The sequence below is a fragment of the Podarcis liolepis genome, assembly GCF_965112155.1.
Source record: "Podarcis liolepis genome assembly, chromosome: 13".
In the NCBI taxonomy this organism is placed as follows: Eukaryota; Metazoa; Chordata; class Lepidosauria; order Squamata; family Lacertidae; genus Podarcis; species Podarcis liolepis.
In genome coordinates this window covers 22,426,648-22,446,621 of record NC_139573.1, presented here as the reverse complement: position 1 = coordinate 22,446,621, position 19,974 = coordinate 22,426,648, and the positions used below count along the sequence as shown (strand labels likewise).

The 19,974-nt window shown below is 46.7% G+C and overlaps 1 protein-coding gene across 1 annotated transcript in view; it reads right to left on the bottom strand.

The window, feature by feature from the left end:
* Positions 1-341: 341 nt before the first annotated feature.
* Positions 342-19,974, bottom strand: part of KREMEN2 (kringle containing transmembrane protein 2) — a 30,729-nt gene continuing 11,096 nt past the window's right edge. Inside the window, exons 2-8 of the mRNA XM_083473400.1 lie at positions 15,101-15,367; positions 14,153-14,277; positions 11,597-11,750; positions 6,479-6,811; positions 4,746-4,889; positions 1,859-1,931; positions 342-1,509 (exon numbers count right to left, since the gene is read on the bottom strand). Of these exons, the coding sequence (XP_083329526.1) occupies positions 1,215-1,509; positions 1,859-1,931; positions 4,746-4,889; positions 6,479-6,811; positions 11,597-11,750; positions 14,153-14,277; positions 15,101-15,367 (1,391 nt within the window). The 3' untranslated portion in view covers positions 342-1,214. The remainder of the gene's footprint in view (positions 1,510-1,858; positions 1,932-4,745; positions 4,890-6,478; positions 6,812-11,596; positions 11,751-14,152; positions 14,278-15,100; positions 15,368-19,974) is intronic.

The window sequence follows — 19,974 nt, the reverse complement described above, 5'->3', positions numbered from 1 at the left end:
TCTGACTGAGCTATCCCAGTTTTTGACGCCAGGAGGCCTGCAGGCGGAAACACAGCCAGCAGCCTCCTTTGGAGCCTTGAATAAATTATTGCTTTTTCACAAGATAGGGATCATCTCATGTTCTGTGTCTTGTCACAAATTTGGGAATCGCTGCTGTTACTGAAGGAAATCTGATCAAAACCTCTAGGTACGTGTGTTAGAATTATTCCCTGCTCTTGTGCCCTCAACAGCCATCCCTGTATATCCAATCCAGGAACAGTAAGAAACATTCAAACTTTCAGTTCCCTGCTTCCAGCCCCAGCCCAACATTGCTGATCAGCGCAGTGAAGAACAGAGAAGCATTGTTACTGATATGAAAATAATTTAATGAAGGTTTTATGTTCCAAAATCCATCGTGCGGCTCTGGGACACAACAGGCAAGGGGGCTGCTTTTGATCTCCCCTGTTCTTTTTTGGTGTGTCTTTGTACCCCCGTGTAGCCAAGTGAAAAGTCTTTCAAGTGCCCCGTGGCCTCTGTTTGCACCCAAATGTCCCCAAAGTGACACCAGTAATGGGATCTGCACACGAATACCACCATTCCCTGCCCCCCTGCCCCAATTCAGCATCCACAGATGAGCCTGTGGAACTGAAGGCTTTCCCCGCTCCAACCTCTTTGAGGATGCAGCCAGGATCTCACCATTCCCAGGCCTTGGCGTCGCACAAAACGTGAACCTGCGAGATGCCTGAACTTCCATGTGTTACAGAGAACGCATCTCTCCTGTCACACAATCCTAAATTCCATGCAGGTATGAATCCTGCCACGATGGGAGACTTCCACCAAAACTCTTTGTTCCACAGGCAAGGTTTACAAAACCCCAGGGGAAATCCCAGCTTCAAAGAAGGCACAGATGTCTCCCCCAAAGGGATGTGGCAATAGGATTCTCACCACCTCAATACTCTCCTGGCCCAGAGAAGGTTGTTTAGGCAATGTTGCTACACAAGTTCCTGCTGTCAAAACAACTTTCAGTTTCTCCAGAACGTTCTTATCTGTGCCAAACGGTGCATTGGCTTCCATTAAATTCCGGCTCCCCTGCCTCCCACCCGGAGAGCATATGCTTATAAGGTTGGTCTCTTGGTTCCTAGCAAACTGAGGAAGTTCTGCTCCAGGGATCTGGCAGTAGAAAGGGAGCTGGTCATGACAGGGGTGAAGGTGGAAGTTATAAGGTTTGCATGGCCTCAGATGGTGGAGATGAGAGATTTGAGAGAGGATTGGTTGGTGGACGAAAGGTTCTCGTAACTGTGGCACAGGCATGAGCAGTCCGAGGAGGCCTCGTCGTCCCCGGCAACCCCGCCCCCGTTGCGCAAGGGGCGGTGGTGCGGTGCGCCACGCGTGGTGCAGATCACGACCCGGGTGTGGCGGTAGGCCACGGCCCACGCCTCGCCCCCAAGGCACTGGCAGCGGCTTCGAGGGCCTTTGGAGGAGAAAGGGCCCAGCGAGCTGCCAGTCTTCTTCTGCACAAAAAGGCAGGTCCTGGAGATAAGAAAACAAACAAACAGTGCAATCAGGTGAGTCAAAGATTGACGCCACCACTAGCAACGCCCCAGCATCCTGACCACATATCTAATGTCTAACACGTACAAGACTCTCTAGATTAAGGGCAGTCTCTATATGTTTTTGGACTACAGTTCCCAGCATCCTCTGCCAACATGAAAAAAGTGACTCACTTCCTCTAAACTCCTTGTCATTCCACAAAAGGGGGCAGAATCTAGGACTCTTAGCTCCCTACAATACCCCCCCCCTCCACACACACACCAAAAGATGGGAATGAAATGCAAGACCTCTGACTCACTCCCATCATCCAGTTGAAACCCCAGCCTACCTCTTGCGTAGATGGTACGAGATGATGAGGATAGCTAAGATGAAGGTCCCTGTAGCTGTGTACATCACCCAAGCTGTGTTAACAAAAGAACAGAAGACACTATTTATGTACGACCTTCCACCGAGATCTAGAAAGCTACAGGGCAGGGCAGGATTGATTAATCACCATGCTGAGTCCCCTACAGAATTAAGTCTCTTTCTAGCTCTCACAATGAAAAGGAAATTACTTTCAGACATTGCAAATATGATAAGTGGATGCTATACTGGTCAGCTTACATTTCTGTGTAAAAAGCTGACCAATACCTGCTTGGTAGAGACATCCTGTGCATTTCATATAAATTTATAATGCCTGCTGCGTCACGCAGATCCAAAAAGCCAAAAGGTCAGCCATTTCCAATCTGTTTATTGAGCCAAAGTAGGAAGCCGGTTGGGATCTGTGATCAGACCTACCATCTATTTTTTAAAAGCAGTTCTTTTCAAAGACAGCAGCTTTGATCACAGAGCTCCAACGTCTTGTTTATGTTTGTCAAGAGTGGTGATTTAAAACAGGGACAGGGAATCGGCGGCCTTCCAAATGTCATTGGACAACAAGTCCCGTTATCCCTGACCACTGGCCATGCTGGCTGGGGCTGATCCAGCCCCACTTGGGGGGCTTTGGGCTCCCCTTCCCCAATTTAAAGCACCTTCTAGTCCCTCTGACATTGCACAGCCTCCTCACCACCAGGCCTTTGGCTGATTGACATCTGATGCCCTTTTAAAATGTGTTTTTGTAAGTGGGGATTATTACGTTGTATTTGTTTTTATGATGTATTTTGTGTGTTTTTTTATTGTGATTTTATGTTGTGAACCGTCCTGAGATCTGCGGGTATAGGGTGGTATACACATTTAATAAATAAATAAAAATACAAAATTGCCACCAGGTTGTGCAAAATGTTCTATATAACCCTCAGCACAAAATAAAGACTGGAAGGTGGGCGTTATACAGCAAAATACACCTAGACGACGGTCTTGTGAGCCACTTTAGGGCACAAAAGGGGCTCACAGATTAAAATAATGATAGTAACAATAACAATAATAAGTCTACAGTATTTGGAGAAGAGAGAAGACCCACGAGAAAGCAGAAGTTGGCTCCAGATTTAAAGGGCCCATCCACATTTTTGTTTGTCCCATGATTTCAGGTCATGGGTCCAAGAGGAGGTTTTTTTTTGGGGGGGGGCGGGATTGGTCCTGCTGCTTTCCCTGGGAAAACCAGATGTTTACTGCAGAAATGGAACACACTCAAAAAAAATCCTCTTGGACAAGGAGCTGTTTATTTTCGGAGGGAAATTTAAAACATGGTGCAAATCCGTGTAAATGTGTTCTCTGTATACATCTGTGTGTGTGTGTATGTGTGTGCACACACAGCGAGAGCTTTGCATGCATGTTGGCAGACAATAAATGTAGTAGTCATGTTAGCAATGTAAGGCCTCATCCCATGGGCTGAATGCATTCCACAGTTCCTCAAGTGCACCATGCAAGCACTCAGAGAGACTTGGGGGTTTTTTTTGTTTCATGCTCCTAGTCCCTGTAGATATACAGATGTGAAAGCGCATGGGCAATGCTGCAGAAACCAGGTGGGGTGACAGCCAAGCAGGGCTTTTAGCAAAAGCAAAATAGGGATGAGGCTGCCCTGCCCAGCTCTCTTCCCTTCCCCATGGCTAGTAAGGGTTGTGCAAAATCAGCAGATGTGAAATAATTGTGCTTAATAATACATAGGTCACAGAATCCAGTTTTTACTGCATGCTGAGTTCTGATTTTTCTTTCATTCGTTCTATTTAAGTGCAAGGTGTGCAAAGCTTTGCCCAGAATAAGAGAGAGTTCAGGATCTCTAATGTCATTTAACTCACAGCTGACTACAAAGTGCATTATGTTATAAAGGTACAGACTATGACCCCTGGTGGCTGGATTGCACCACAACAAATTTTACACAGCATGGGAACCAAAGGTCAACTAGCTGCACTTTGGAGATGGGCAAATCAGTTTACTTCAGATCTGTTCCCTTTTTGCTTGTGGTCACCCATAAGTTCATTCTGTGCCATTTCCACATTAGTCTACTTTTTTTTTTTAAAAAAAATGAAGATTAATTTATATCAAAACATGCATTTCCAAACCTTTTTTTTTTTATCAAAACATGCATTTCAAAGTATATTGATACGTTTTTTGAGCCAAGAATAGCATTGGAACATTCAGAGAGCTTGGACATTTGTGGGTGACAAAATTCCAATTCACACATTAGTACAGGAAGAGCAAATCAGTTCATATTGGAATTTGCAAAGATCCAATTCTTCAAGCATCCCTATTAAATTATGTGTGAATGTGTATTATTAGAGAATCTTAATGGTTTATGGTTTGGCGTTTGTTTTTTTAGAAGCTGCTTTAAGAGAAGGAAATGTAGACTGTGGAATGGAGACAGTGCTTTACCCTTTTCCTCCCCGTTTTTCAGCTCCAAATGGCACCTGCAGTGAGATTTGCCTGCCCTGCCCCCTGCTCTGATACCCCTTACATGCTTATCCTTGAAAAAGTTCAACTGTAATCCTATGTGTGGAATTGGGGAGCTGTTATGGGAAGGGGTTTAGAATTGTGAAATGGTGGGTAGAGAAAGGACTGAGCACACATAGGTTGCCTTTCTCTATTCTGTACTCCCCTTTGTAAAAGTTAACTTCTTGCTTTCCAAAAAAAAAGGGGGGGGGGGTCATCTGGCAGGCACATGTGTGCAATGAGTTGTTAGCCCTACATTTCCTGCAGGGAATGTCCTCATCAGAGACTGTTTTGACTTGAGCCAGCCAATCGGGTTATAGCACAAGCTGCAGCATCGAGGGCCAAGCCCTGCCGCAAGTCTAGTTCTTTACCTCCTACCCCAATGGCAGAGTCATTGGCGCTGTAGGTCCAGGTGGAGTTCAACCAATCAGAGGAGGTTGGGATGAGACGGGATCCATCACCCGGTAGGGTTCGTAAATCAGACCGGGCTCCGTTGATAGGGGGACCTTTCACTCCTGCAGGGAAATCAAAACAGTTTATTGTCTTCGCAGTGGATTTTTAGCCCACCCTGTTTCCAATGTCTGGAATCCAAGCCTTATGAGGAACGGTTGAGAGAGCTGGGTATGTTTAGCCTGCGAAAGAGGAGACTGAGAAAAGATATGGTAGCCATCTTCAAATATCTTAAGAGTTGTCACATGGAAGATCTCAAATCAATGGCTTCAAATTGCAAGAAAGGAGATTCCAACTAAACCTTTCTGACAGTAAGAGCTGTTCCACAGTGGAGTGGTCTCCCCTTGGGAGGTGATGGACTCTCCTTCGTTGGAGGTTTTTTAGCAGAGGTTGGATGGTCATCTGTCATGGATGCCTTACATGAGTTTCCTGCATTGCAGGAGTTGGACTAGATGACCCCTTTGCTTACTGTGTCACAATTGTGAAGCAAGAGCCCCAGGGCACTTCAAGACTGTCACAAGTGATGCCGATTTGGAGCTCTTGCAAAACAAACCTGCTTCCCAGAAAGATAGGTGAACCAGAAATGAACTGCAAAGTGTGGGGTGGTGATGTAAATTATGAAATTTATAGCTGTGAGGGTGTGCAATTGCTCTTAAATGGTTTTTAAAATTCTAAGTGTTTTAAAGTTCTCAGCTTTTGACGTTCTCGGCTTTTAAAAAGCTTTCTTGGGTGGTTTTTAATTGTGTTTAAATAGGTTTTCGTTTGCATTTTAAATCCTGCTGTTCTAACACGTTGACCTTTTCTGCCCTGAGCAACTCTGGCAGGATCTGGCAGCATCCAAATTTAACAAACAAAGGCCACCAGCAGGTATTTTGCCTGACGACCAATAAGACGGTACCCTTCCTGTTTCCTGGCCAACAGACACAGAGGCCCAGGGACGACCAAGAAAGCCATTGTATTAATAGTTTATACAATTAAGCAGCAATGCACCAGGCCACTTGTATGTAGGCTTTTCCTGTTCTGTATTCATTCTGCCTCCCCCTGCCCCAATCCCCCAACCAGGTGCCCTACCCACCTTCAGTTCACAGTCATTTTTGGCTACAGGCCTGCGGCTGCACAGGAGGTTCAAAGGGACACACCAGGAGAAACTTGCCAGTAGTTAACCCATTGGGTGACTATTTCAAAGGTGCTGTCACCAGCGGGAGGGTGAGCGAGTGCAAGGAACCCACACGCAGGGCTTCCCAAGCGCTGTCAAAAGAAATCCTCCCCATTCCCAGGACCCCAGTTCAAAGGGCCGGTCACCCTCCTCCCTTTCCAGGTGTGGAAGCAAGAGCTTCTAATTAGAGACTCTGACACACTGAGCCCCAGGGAAGAGTTGGCAGGCGCTGGAGTGAGTCCGGGAGTTCAAAGACAGCCTCGCTCCGCCTCAGCCGCACACCACACCACCTCAAAGTCTTCTGGTGTGAGAGCAGGAGTTCTTACTTTTGGTCCTTGCTGTGGCCCTCCAGACCCACTTGGGAAGAGGCTTCTTTCCCCTGATCTACCTCCTCTGCAGGTGATCGCTGCAGCGTTACTTAACCCAGGTGGAACAGGTTTATCCCGCCCATTCTACCCCCGGGGCAGATGCATCGCAGAGTCAGGCCTTGGCGCATACCTCTGTACAAGATGGCAAAGCCCTGGGCTTGCAGGAGCTGATCCGAGTGGAAGGAGAGGAGCAGGTGGTCGGTGGGGAACAGCAGGGGAGCCCCCGGCCTCCGGCGCCCGTCAAACTGAGCCAGCAAGAGGTTGCTGTGTCCATCCCACAGCTCCAGGCGGTCGTTGGGGTCATGCACGTCAAAGATCCGGAAGGTGACCTCCACGGACTCGCAGCCCAGGGGGTGCAGGGACCAGCTGCAGTTGCTGTCGGCTTCATAGTCATCCGGGAACTGCGGAGAGTAAATCACTCCAGAGAGATCACTGAAGTTTCCCTGGCAGGCACCCATGGATACTGTGGGGTGGAGAGACAAGCAGGGTGGGGGGTAGGGAGGGAAGGATCAGAATAAAAATGTAATCAATAGAGGGATGCAACTTTTAGGGTCCCCATTTTTTTGTTTTAATTTTCTTTCCCCCCCTTTTTTATTAAGTACAAATTAGAAAACATACACAGTTACAACAAACGAAAATACATATAACCAAGGGGAAAAAATTAGAGAATATTTTGTATCTTTTCATATTTACAGTTATTTATACCTCTGTAAAATGCAATTCACAATAAAGGAGTGAAATGAAAGATAAGATATCAGAAAAAAGATTTTTGTTTTAATTTTCAATGACAAAAAACCCTGCCCCTTTGCGCAAAACGGCTTTCCACATTGTGAGTGTTTGTGCAAAACAGCTTTCCATGCGGTTACACCAACAGAACCCAGCTTCTTATAATACACTTCCCATCCAGACAAGGAGCCAATCATCTTCTGCATGAGTAAGACTGCTTACAGAATTAGAACGGGGTTTTACAGAGGTGTGTAAGATTATGCATGGGGTGGGGAAAGTGAACAGAGTGAAGCTTCTTGCCGCATCTCGTAATACTAGAGCCTGGGGCCATCCAAGGAAGCTGAATGGCAGAAGATTCAAGACAGACAAAAGGAAGTAGTTCATTTGGTTAAGCTGCGGAACTCGCTACTGCCAAAAGTAGCAATGACCGCCATATTGAACAGCTTAGAATCATAGAATCATAGAGTTGGAAGAGACCACAAGGGCCATCGAGTCCAACCCCCTGCCAAGCAGGAAACACCATCAGAGCACTCCTGACATATGGTTGTCAAGCCTCTGCTTAAAGACCTCCAAAGTAGGAGACTCCACCACACTCCTTGGCAGCAAATTCCACTGTCGAACAGCTCTTACTGTCAGGAAGTTCTTCCTAATGTTTAGGTGGAATCTTCTTTCTTGTAGTTTGGATCCATTGCTCCGTGTCCGCTTCTCTGGAGCAGCAGAAAACAACCTTTCTCCCTCCTCTATGTGACATCCTTTTATATATTTGAACATGGCTATCATATCACCCCTTAACCTCCTCTTCTCCAGGCTAAACATGCCCAGCTCCCTTAGCCGTTCCTCATAAGGCATCGTTTCCAGGCCTTTGACCATTTTGGTTGCCCTCCTCTGGACACGTTCCAGTTTGTCAGTGTCCTTCTTGAACTGTGGTGCCCAGAACTGGACACAGTACTCCAGGAGAGGTCTGACCAGAGCAGAATACAGTGGCACTATTACTTCCCTTGATCTAGATGCTATACTCCTATTGATGCAGCCCAGAATTGCATTGGCTTTTTTAGCTGCCGCATCACACTGTTGGCTCATGTCAAGTTTGTGGTCAACCAAGACTCCTAGATCCTTTTCACATGTAATTAGTAGGGAGATTAGAAAATTGATGGCCGATAAGACTATCAGTGGCTGCTACCTATCATAGCTGTGTATTACATTCAATCTCAGAACAGTATGCCTCTGAATTCCAGTTGTTCATGAGTGGAGAGAGTGCTGTTGTGCTCACTGGCCTCTGGTGCGTCACTCTGGGAAACAGATAGTTGGACTAGGCAGACCTTTGGTCTGATCCAGGCGAGCTCTTCTTACGTTTTTTTAGCAGGATCAAGCTTCAGACATGCTGGACTTTGCCAGGGGGCTGTCTGTCTGCCCACACAGCCCAGAAGCAAGTACACGGTCCCAAGCCAAGTGGACGTCAAGATCCAGAACTAGAATCAGAGAGACTGGAGGAAGGTGCACATGACCACAGACAGGCAGGGGTCAAGACCCGTCAGCCTCAGAGGATGTGATTGAAGGAAGGGCTCAGTCGGAACCAGGCGGGTCAAGATCCAAGGCAGCCATAAGAGACTGGTGGGCAGCGCTTAGGCAACCTCCTCACGCTGGAGACGAGTTGCTCAGACTGAGCAGCAAGCTCTGAAGTAAGGCTTTATAGGGCCTGGTTGGCTGTGATTGGCCCTAGACAGTCATGTGACTAGGGCAAGATTGCATACTGGTACCTCAGCCTGGATGGCGCCCTTGATGCCCAGAATTCACCTGCACTTCATCAGACCAGTGGTCCATCTAACTAAGCATGGTCTTCACTGCCTGGCGAAGCTCTCCAGTGTTTCTGACACAGGACATTCCCAGCACAATGTGGCGTTGCCAAGGATTGAATCAAGAATCGTTTGTGTTCAAAGCAGATGCTCTTCCACTGGTTTCTGCCCCTTCTCTGGCATACCAGGTTCGTAGTAGGAACAGAGGGCTGGTGGTACACGCTCTTTGGATCCTGACCTGTGGAAGCCACAGCAGGAGACACTTGATGCAAAGCTTATAACTGGGGTGATAATACATCGTATAGTAATGAATGAACTGTGTGCCAGAGCACACTGGGTTGTGCAAGGCAGGCCACTGTGAGAAAGCAGTGAGGTTCATTTGTGGGCCCAAAACACCCACTCCACATCCAGGGGATCTTGCCTGCTGCATCTCTGTAATTTACTGATCTGGCCTTGCCTCCTTCCAATCAGCCACCACTAGGAGGCGCTAATGTTGCTGCACATTGATGCTGCGTGAGATTGGATGGTTCAGCCACGCCCGATGCAGCAGACTGACCCACCCGCAGAGGAGGCTGCCTGTTGCTGCTCTGCGTAATTTGCTGCTCTGATCTTACCTCCTTCCAACCAGCTTTGGCTGTGGCCTGGCAATCATTTGCCTCTAATGTAGAGATACTGTGCAATGACCTGCCACTGAAGAAAATGCCCATGCCCAGAACAGTGAATCACTCAGAGACACAGCAGGTACGACTCCTTAATTGTTAAGTTTTAATTGGAGGTACTCTAAAAGTGGGGGAGGACCTTTCCGGGTATAATAATGAAGTATACTTTTAAATTAAAAAAGAAGTGTACCTCCGTTGTTTGCAATCATGGCAAGAGACACAAACTCACCCTTTAAAAAACAACAACAACCAATAAGAGAGATAAACAGTGTAGTGGCAAGACTATAATCCTCACTCATTCACAAAACGTATTGAGTGACCTGGGTCACCTTAGACTATTCCTGATCGCTCAGCTTTGCAAGGTTGTTGTGAAGATAAAGGAAGAGATTTTTAAAACGTAATAAATAAACACAAAAACAAACTATTATCATTTTTTTTAGATGGCAAATGGGATGACCCAAGTGTACCAAACAATTACAGTATACTATAACAGTCTACAATAACAGTACACACTCATACGTGATCAGCACACACGCTCCTGCTAACATGTGTGCTATTTTCGGCACTGAAAAGGGGCAGAATGGGGGTAAGGGCAGAGTGGGGCAGGCTAATCACCACTCACATGCGTCCCAGTGACATGTACAGCAGTCAGGAATGGAACCCCATGCGTAAGTGAGAATCCCCCTGTATTCGATATACCTTAAGGACCGCTTGATCATTTATACCTGTGCCTGATCCCTGAGGTCTACAGGGGAATCACCACGGTTCCCCACAGCTCAGATGCGTGGCTTGTGTCTGCAAGGAGCCATGCATTCAGGGTTGTGGGCATCATTTTGTGGAACTCACTTCCAAGTGAGATCAGACATGCCCCCTCCCTGTTGAACGTCTGGCGCCTACTGAAGGATTTCTATTTCAGCAGTCATTAAAAGTCATTTTTGATCTTAGAGTTAGCTTTTTATCTCTGTTGTATTTGCTCAGCTTGCTGTACACCACTTAGAGATAATTGTAATTAAGTGGTAGATAAAATAATAATAATAATAATAATAATAATAATAATAATAATAATAATAATAAAATGATTCACATGCTGTAATAATATCATTCAGGCATTGTACAGTAGAGGGCTGTTGTAAAAAATACTGGGACAATGTGAGTGGTACCCAAAAAGCATTATATTTGTTGTCAAAAAACATTTAAAAACAAAACAAAAAACAAAACTCAACTGTTAAGCGTATACACTGCACTTTGACATCCCTGAGAGTCAAAACTGGGGAAAGAAAACAACTCAACTGTGTCTGGAAAACAGGAAAATGAAAAATTTCTCAAAAACCAACATTGGTTAGAAATAAATAAATAAATTCAATCCAGATGTCCAGAGAACGTGAGACTGGAAGGATGGGAGCAAAACAAGATCTGCTTTGGAGAAGGCCCGGGAAAGATTCCCTTTTCTAAACTGAAATACTTAAAAAGTCCTTCCATGAAGTGTCCTGTCTATTTCCAATCAGGATGCTCTCTTTCACAGTCATGAAATTTTAGCACCCTCTGTTGGGGCAAGATGCATGGGAAATCCTTGAAAAGCCCTTTAAAAAACCAGTGGCAACTTACCAGATGCCGAACTCCAGCACAATCGCTCCCCTTGTTCAAACTCCACTTCCGCACAGGTCTTAACGGCCGGTGCAAGGGCTCCTGGGATTGAACTTGCAAAGGCTTGTGGGATTGCTAGGCACTGCTTTTCGCCCTTTCTGGGCTCTCTTAGGGCCATTTTAAAAGCCACTTCTGGGTTTGGCACACTGCACGTATGCACGGTCATGCATCAATTGGGCGTGCATCGATTGGTCATTGCCTGTAAGTGTATGGAGGACTGCAGCCTTAATTTTGGGCTGCCCTGCTTCCCATGGATTTCCCTGGGTGTCCTCTAAATTCCCCCTCAATGGGAAACAGAGAAAAACACTTCTCTCTACCTCTGTGCATAAAAACATTTGTCATCAGGCATGCACAGCAGATGCGCGTACATCTTTTGGATTAAAAAACCTTTGATCTGTGATAAGCCTCCTGCGTCCTCACACTTACCATTGTATATGCCAATGCGGCCATCTCCTCCACACAACTCGCTGGACTTGCCAAAGCAGACTTGGTCGCATTCCACGGCACTCACTGGCTGGCTACGTCGGACATCCCCTTCGTGGCCACAGAAACAGGCATAACCAGCCTCTACGCCAGCAAACTGCAGAGGAGAAAGAGAAAGGTGATTAAAAAAGCATGTACATGGGAGGGGAAGCAGGGTGCAGATCACATCCCATAACCTGCCGATGCTGTTTGTTCGTTGCATGGCTAACAGCACAATCCCATACATGTGCACTCAAAAGCAATCCCAACTGGGTTCAGTGGGACGTACACCCAGAAAAATACGATCTGACTTGCAACCTCAATGACACCAATAAACGGCCCCAGTACAGAGAAAGTGAAGCTGAGGTGAACTTTGTTTTTCTTTTTTAGATAATTTTTCTGTTTTACAATTTAGAATACTCATTTAAACATCCTTAAAATATCAATGACTCCCTTTATTCTCTTTCCATGGTTCATTTTGTATATCATAAATGTTGTGTATTGAGTCAAAGGATTTTATATCTGTATTATTATTGTCTGTATTTGCATTAGGGTAAAGTAACTGCCTTTTGGTTTCAGAGGGTACAGCTACTATTGGTTCATTTAAGCTGCTGTATTTGGATCCTCTGTCTTATTGGTTTCCTCCAAAAGGCAGGACTGTGATTGCCTGATATTGTTCCCTCCAAAATGTATCCTTTTTAGCTAGTCCCCTGTCCCTATAAATGTAGCTTCCCCTCCTCAGGTCTCAGTCTTGTTTGCGTTAATAAAGAAGTGTTACTAGAGAACTGTCTCCAGCATATTATGTCAAGAGAGCTGAAATCACAAACCCCACGTTACAACAATAAATCCCTGCATATTTTACATAAACAAAACCATTCAGTATTCCATTATTACATCCAACAAAACGTATTTACACTGTTGAATTTATCTCAATGCTGCCAACGTTTTCAGGTGTACACAATTTCCCCCATATATTCAAAAAACATTTCCCAATCTTCTCTAAACGTACGGTATGTTCTTCTTGTTCTCTTATTCTATATGTTAAGTCCGCAAGGTGCACATATTCCATCAGCTTAAGGTGGCCTTTTTTCCCCTAGCTGAGGTGGCTTTAAGGAAGATAAAAGTGGTTTCAGCGAAGCGTCGTATCTTCTGGCACACGCAGAGATTTATTTTGTCCCAAATAGGTGCTGCAGGTTTGCGGAATAACACAAAGACTACCAAACCTGCTTGCCAGAGGCCAAACCAAGTGTACACACCATGCAATGGCTTTGAAAAAGGATTGGACAAATCCATGGAGAGCAACACTATCAGTGGCTACTTGCCATGATGCTCTGCCTCCACAATCAGAGGCAGTAATGCTTCTGAATACCAGTTGCTAGAAATCACAAGATCCTAGAGGGATCTGGTGGCCACTATGAGAACAGGATGCTGGACTAAATGGCTGATTGGCCTGATCCAGCAGGCTCTTCTTATGTTCTTATAAGTGGCAGGGGTGTCTCTGTAAATCTCCCTTCTAGAAAAACACAGTGTCATCTGATAACCAAAGGGAATGAAGCAACAGATTGGGGCTGATATTTCTTTTAAGCTTTGGGGCGAATTTTAAAGCAGCAACTTCATCAACATTTTGTTAAAAAGACCGGCTAACGCTCTAGGGCTGGAGTTGCAGAGCAGGAAAGCACGTTCAACCTCGTGTAGAGCTTAAAAATGCATCACAGCTGAAATTAAATTTTATAAAGAAAAGTCACACAATGACTTGAACATGTGGCAGCTTCACCACCATCCACATCACAGGCAATGGCCAGTTGATGCTTGCAGGCCTATATCTGAATTTTTGAGACTGGGTAACTAAAATAACAAATGCAATAGCGACAACAACACCTCAAGTGTTGAAGTACTGGCCAGTCATCCCAAGTGCCTTTGCACTCATTTTTTGTTTCTATGGGTCTGTTATGAATAAGACTTAGTTGAACACAACCCTAAGCCTTTTTCTGTAGGGTTGATGCTTATTTGGGGTTGTGCCCAGTATTTGCCCTACTCAGTGCTTTTTCCCCTCAAATATTGTTTAGGGGTACTCTCATTTTGACTCAAGAAAATCACCATTTTATAGTTCAAATCGGGAAAAATAAATACAGTAAATGGACAAAAGTACAAAGATTCACAAAATGTTTAGTGGCGTGCGTACCACTGTGCCCCGCCCCCCAGAAAAAAAGCACTGGTTCTACTCAGGATATACCCACTGAAATGAATAGGCCTGATTAATATAGGTTTGTTAGTTTTAAGGGGGCCAATGTGAATACAACTTACTTCAGTACACCCCATAATTTATATCCCAGGCTTTCTACCATGGAACTCCAAGTTGGTGTACACCGGATTCACTCCTAGTCTCCAAGACACACATTGACTAGGCCGAGATCTGCTTAACTCCAGCAGAGTTGCGACATCAGACCAGGCCATAAGCCTGAAGATGCTATTAGGCAGGCCAGGTGAGGTGAGATGCCCATGGTTGACAAAGAGCTTTACCTTATAGCCCCGCTTGCGGCAGAAGCTGAGGCAGACTTGCACTGTAAGCTTGGTGGAGGTGCCGCTGCTCCCACTCAGGGCCGGTGGGGTCCCAGAATCTAAGAAGCAGCCGACGTAACCTGGCACTGGAGAGGAGGACAAAGTGATTGTGTTTTTGTTGTCTGGAAGGGCAAGAGAGCGAAAACCCCAACACCCCCCCCCCCCTGGAACACTTGTATAAAAAGTTACAGAATTTCACCATGAAGTTACGGGGCATGCACTGATTGGAAACAAAGCTGTCTGTCTGCCTTAAGGCTTTTGCAAGTGTTGCGACAGACCAGTTCCCTTAGGCCTCCTGCCCTTCGGCTGTCACCTGGAGAGTCAACCCAGGCTCGTGCAAGGTGGGGGGCAGGAGGATACACTTGCCCCAAGCCTCAGAGGGCTAAGCTAACTGGGGTTTATAACGTTATTCTAACAAGACAAGCTCTGTACGAGCCTGGGTCAGCCATTCCATTAGACTCCTTCGTCTTGTCTCTCCACTCTCTTCTGTGTGTTTTGGGAGACTGGGGGGTGGGGAGCTGGTTTCAGCAGGAGGGGGAGACCCCCGGCTTCTTCACCAGCCTGACTCATCTCTGCCTCTTGGCCCCTTTCTCTCCAGCCTCTGCTTCTGCCTCTAATTCTGGACTGCCTTCTTCCAGAGTCTCTTCCTGCTCACTAAATCCTGTTGCCTCTTCAGCTTCCGACACCACCACCTCCCAGCCTGCTCCCTCTTCTCCCTCATCGCCATCCCACCACCAATCCCTTGGCTCTGAGCCTTCTTTTCCTAGAGGTTCCTTTGGGGGTTCCCCAACTGGTGCCTCCCACCACTCTTCTGCACTCAGCCAGTCCATCTCTCTCTCTCTCTCTCTCTCTCACACACACACACACACACACACACACACACAGTCTACCCAGGCCTCCTGTACTCACTGTGGCAGGTTGGGATGTCACAATACTTCCAGTAGATGCCTTCCTCGTTCTCCGAGATGTAGCACCAGGGCTGTACGTCCCCGTCCGGGTTGCGACAATAGTTGTGGCTGCCCAGGCCCCATTCGCCATTGGGGTACTTGGCGGTGTTGTAGGCATGCTCTCGCGTCTGGTTCCAGTAGAGGCAGGGCCGCCCCGTGCTCCCGGGAGAGGTCCTGTTCTGTGTCCCCCGGTAATCGGCCCCATTCACCATAAAACATTCAGACAGCTCTGCAGGCAAGGAGAGAAGAAGGGAGGACTGGTCAGCGAGACGAATCTTCTCGTTGCACACTCTTGCTTTCTCTCTGGCATCCCAAAGAGGTGACAATATCAATATATATATCTACATATTGCATTTCTTAAAATCCCACTCTTCTCCCGAGTCGCTCAGTTGCAAATGCATACACTTTATCCTTCCAACAACCCTGTGAAGTAGGGAATGCTGAGAAATGGTGGCTGGATCCAGATCACCTAGTAGGATTTAGGGCTAAGAGGGGATATAAACCTGGGTCTCCATCCACCCTATACCAGCTTAACCACAATAGTTCAGGCCCTGGAATTTTCAGAACTGGATTACTGCAATGCACTCTGTGTGGGGCTTCCCTTGCACTTGGCGCAGAGCAGACACTGAAGTTAGTGCAGAATGCTGCAACACAGTTACTGACGGGGTGAGACCTTCTCAGGAGACAACCCCTCTGTTCAGAGGTGGGCACTGGTGGCTGGTTGGTTACTGTGCCAAATTCAAGGTGTTACTATTAGTACATAAAGACCTCCATGGCTTGGGACTAGTTTACTTGCAGGATCTCCTTGTCCCAGATGGGCCCATTCAATTGCTTCAGTCTGCAGAACTGGCATGGTAACCAGTGCGACATAATTCAGCAGTTGTAAAAACGTACTTGACAGGTTTGAATCATGGCATGCCTTGATGAAAACTCACACTCTCACAATCCATGCATACTGAAGCAGAAGAAAGGCTCGTTGAAATCAGCGGGGATAATTTCCTAAGGATTCTGCTGTTAGCCATTGCCTTGCCCCAGATCCTTTAGACCTCACAGGTCCTGACTTTTAGCGCTTCACTTCTAACAGCAAAAGAGAGAGGGGGAGATTCCTGGATCTCAGAGGATCCAAGCCCATGCTCTAAAGTTGGAAGGCATGACTCGTAATTGGCAAAGGCCGGATTTGACAGATGAATTGTGAGGAAAAGGTGCTCTGTGCCCACTCAGAAATGTTCATTTGTTTGTTTGCTTGTTACCTGCCCTTCACCCTAAGTTCCCAAGGCAGGTTCAATAATAAAAAACACTAACTGCATATTTAAAGCTTCCGGCTGAAATCCTGTAATTCGTTATACCACAAATGTTCCAATTATTTTTGGGGGGAGTCCTTCAAGGCGCTAAATTAAATTTGCTTCTTTAATCACCATTCCTGTGGAGGATTTTTTACTATTTTTTAATGGAAACGAGCTAATGGTTAGCGTAGCAATCACAGCCTGAAGATAAAAACTTTAAAACAAAGTATGGCAGCAAGGAGGGGTCAGAGCCACAGGAGCTTGTACTTCCACGTACGTCCTATTGATGCCACATACAGTGACACTTCTGTGGTTTCCTCCCCCTGCAAACTAACACGGTTTTGCACAGGAATTCACAGCTGAAACATGCAGTCTGTAAAAGCAGATGAAAGGAAGTATGGTGGCACAGCGCAACTTATTTGTGCTGTCCGGGCAGAAGGGGGAGTGGAGATTGGCAATGGGCAAAATGCCAAGCATGCAATGGGTAGAGTTAAAATCTGGAAGCATGAACGCGGGCGCATTGGGGAAGCATCACAGGACAACTGAGAAAGAGGGATGATGTGTGGACGGTCCAGTATAAATCCACTTCCAACACATTACTAATACACTAATGACCCCTGACCATTAGGTCCAGTCGTGACCAATTCTGGGGTTGTGGTGCTCATCTCGCTTTATTGGCCGAGGGAACCGGCGTACAGCTTCCGGGTCATGTGGCCAGCATGACTAAGCCGCTTCTGGAGAACCAGAGCAGCGCACGGAAACGCCGTTTATCTTCCCGCCGGAGCGGTACCTATTTATCTACTTGCACTTTGACGTGCTTTTGAACTGCAGGAGCAGGGACCGAGCAACGGGAGCTCACCCGTCGCGGGGATTCCAACCGCTGACCTTCTGATCGGCAAGTCCTAGGCTCTGTGGTTTAACCCACAGCGCCACCCGCGTCCCATTGCTACATACACCCACAATAAATAGAGCCTTAATATTGCAGCCTTTAAAGCCCTTTTGAGCCTCTTTTGCATACTATTTGTAAGTGAATGTTGAAATTCTATTTTAAATACACCTGTATTGGATTTTGGGATTGCTGGGGTATTTCCACACCCATTTAAACCTCCTTGTTGGTTTCATGACACCTCTCAAAGGATGCAGTTGATCAGAAGTGTATTTCAGTCTCCCGCCCACCACTTCCTCCCTGCCCTCCACACATTGGGGGAATGGCTTTTCTTGTCTTTTAACCTGTCCTCCCTCATTGGGAAGTGTCTCTTGGTTGACTGATATAAAGAATCCGGCTTCTTCAGGCAATCTGTCCTCCCTTTCCGCTGCTCCCATGCCCCTGCAGAACTGATAAGGCTGGGAAGGAAACCTTGCCAGTTTCACCAGCTTTGAAAAAAGTCAAGCATTCTGGTGCTATTCCTGCCCCCTCTGAAGGAAAAGACCTGACCCACATTTAGAACACATTCAGTGCATATTTAAAACATATTACTCCCCCCCCTTCATCCTGAGAATTGTAGTTTCCTTCCTCACAGAGCTACGATTTTCAGCACCCTTAATACGCTACAGTTCCCAGAATTCTTTTGGGGGGGCAGCTGTGTGCCTCAAATGTGCATTAGATGTGCTCTAAATGCACATTGTCAATCTGGTCTGCGGATTCAAGATTAATGGGGAGCAGCAGCTTCCTGAAAAAACCTACTGAGTCACCAGATGATAGTTTTCATACTATCAGAGACCAACAAATCTCAGTTGGTGGAGTGTAAGACTCTTAATCTCAAGATTGTGAGTTTGAGCCCCACGTTGGGCAAAAGATTCCTGCATTGCAGGGGTTGGACTATATGACCCTCATGGTCCCTTCCAACTCTATGATTCTGATATCTGGTGGCTGTGAATTCCACTGGGAAACACGGTTGTTAGCAGGGTGGGAAAACACAGTTTCTTGCGCCTAATGTTTAGAGATGTTCTAATAACCTGAGCAACCCAGTGGTCAAATTACTGGCGGGAGGGAGAGAAGGGCCGGCTTCCAGCCCCCTTACCTTTTATGACACATACCATTTAGGTACTGTTTTTAGAAATGTACAGGGCAACACAATACAAATAAAATTCAGGCAAGTCAGAGACTGAAGCTTGTGGATTTCATACACCCTCACCCGTACCCAGAGTTGCAGTTAGGTAATTTTAGACTCTGGTGGAGGGGGAACTAAGTGAGATGGCAATGAATATTCCGTATTCCTTCGCTTGTTTCAAAATATGGCAGGTGAGCCTTACTGCGTTTGGAGACCCCCCCCCCTTTGTCATTCTCCTGGTGGTGCCCCTGGGCCACCCTACCTCTCCTCCTACAATTCGAGGGCTGCTTGGGCCTAAGAGTGCAGGGCGACCAAGGGCCCAAGACGAGGGGCTCTCGTCTTCCCTGGCAGTTCACCAGAGACCTCCAGTTGCCCCTCCTTTCCACCCCCACCCCACCCCCAAATCTCTGAAATGTGGAGCTGGAGGAACATCAGAGCAAGCGTGACAAGACAAGCTTGAAAGAAGAGGGACATGTCCCAAGGCTGCCTCCCGGGTGGGGGCCAAGAGGAGATTAGAGATGCTAAATGTGTAATCAGTTAAAGCATGCAGAGGCTTTGAAGATTCAAAGGGAATCGGTGTGGAGGGTGTCGTGTGAGCCTTGGCTGCAGGCAAAAGAAACACAGGAGACCCTTTTAGATCTTATATTGGGGGAGGGGAATGGAGGAAGATCAAAGAGTTCAAAGGCGCATTTAATCTGCCATGCCAAGACAGTCAAGTGCAGGCAAAGCACAAGGGGGGGAGTGGACAGGACTCCCCCCTCCAATCCAGCTCTTTGACCTCCAGCAAGGTCAGCAGTGGGTCCCTCTGGACTTTTAGTCTGGGGGGGGGAATGGGTTCCAGCACTGCTCTCAAATCACCAGCAACTGCCTCAGGGAACGTGTTTCCATAGTGAGGTCAGCTCCAGAGCATGCAATGCATAGTAACAATGAGGGCCAGGGTGCTTCTGAGCATGGGCAAAGTTCTTCCCCTGCACTGGCATGACTAACTGCAACCTATCATCTGGGATAAACATCTTGGTCTGTCCTGCGTCAATAAAGGCTCCTGCAAAAAACAAACAGACCATGTAACACCTTGCAAGGAAAATCTAGGACATCAAGGAGAAAAATTCTGGCACAGCCCAATATCTGCTCTGCTGTTGGTTGGTTTTTCGCTGTGTGCAGGAACATCCCAAAGTTTGATTCTTCACCTGCAGCCTGATGGGGTACAGCCCCTTATTTGACCACCTCAGGTTTCTGCCACCTCCTTCCACTGCAGACATAGACCAGTCTGAAGAAGGCACAGATACTGGATCAGGAAGCAGAAAGGTGGGGCCGTGTGAAAATTCAGGAGTGCCTTTCTTGCTGTGGGAATTGGGGTCTGTTGTTTGTGTGTGCTGGGAATGCAGAGAACCCAGAGAAGTTTAATTTGGAGGATAAGAGCATGGCATGTCCAGGAATCAACAGGGGAGACTTGCCTACCTGCTTGCTCCTCCCCATGAAGAGCAGAAGCAAATCTCAGCAAG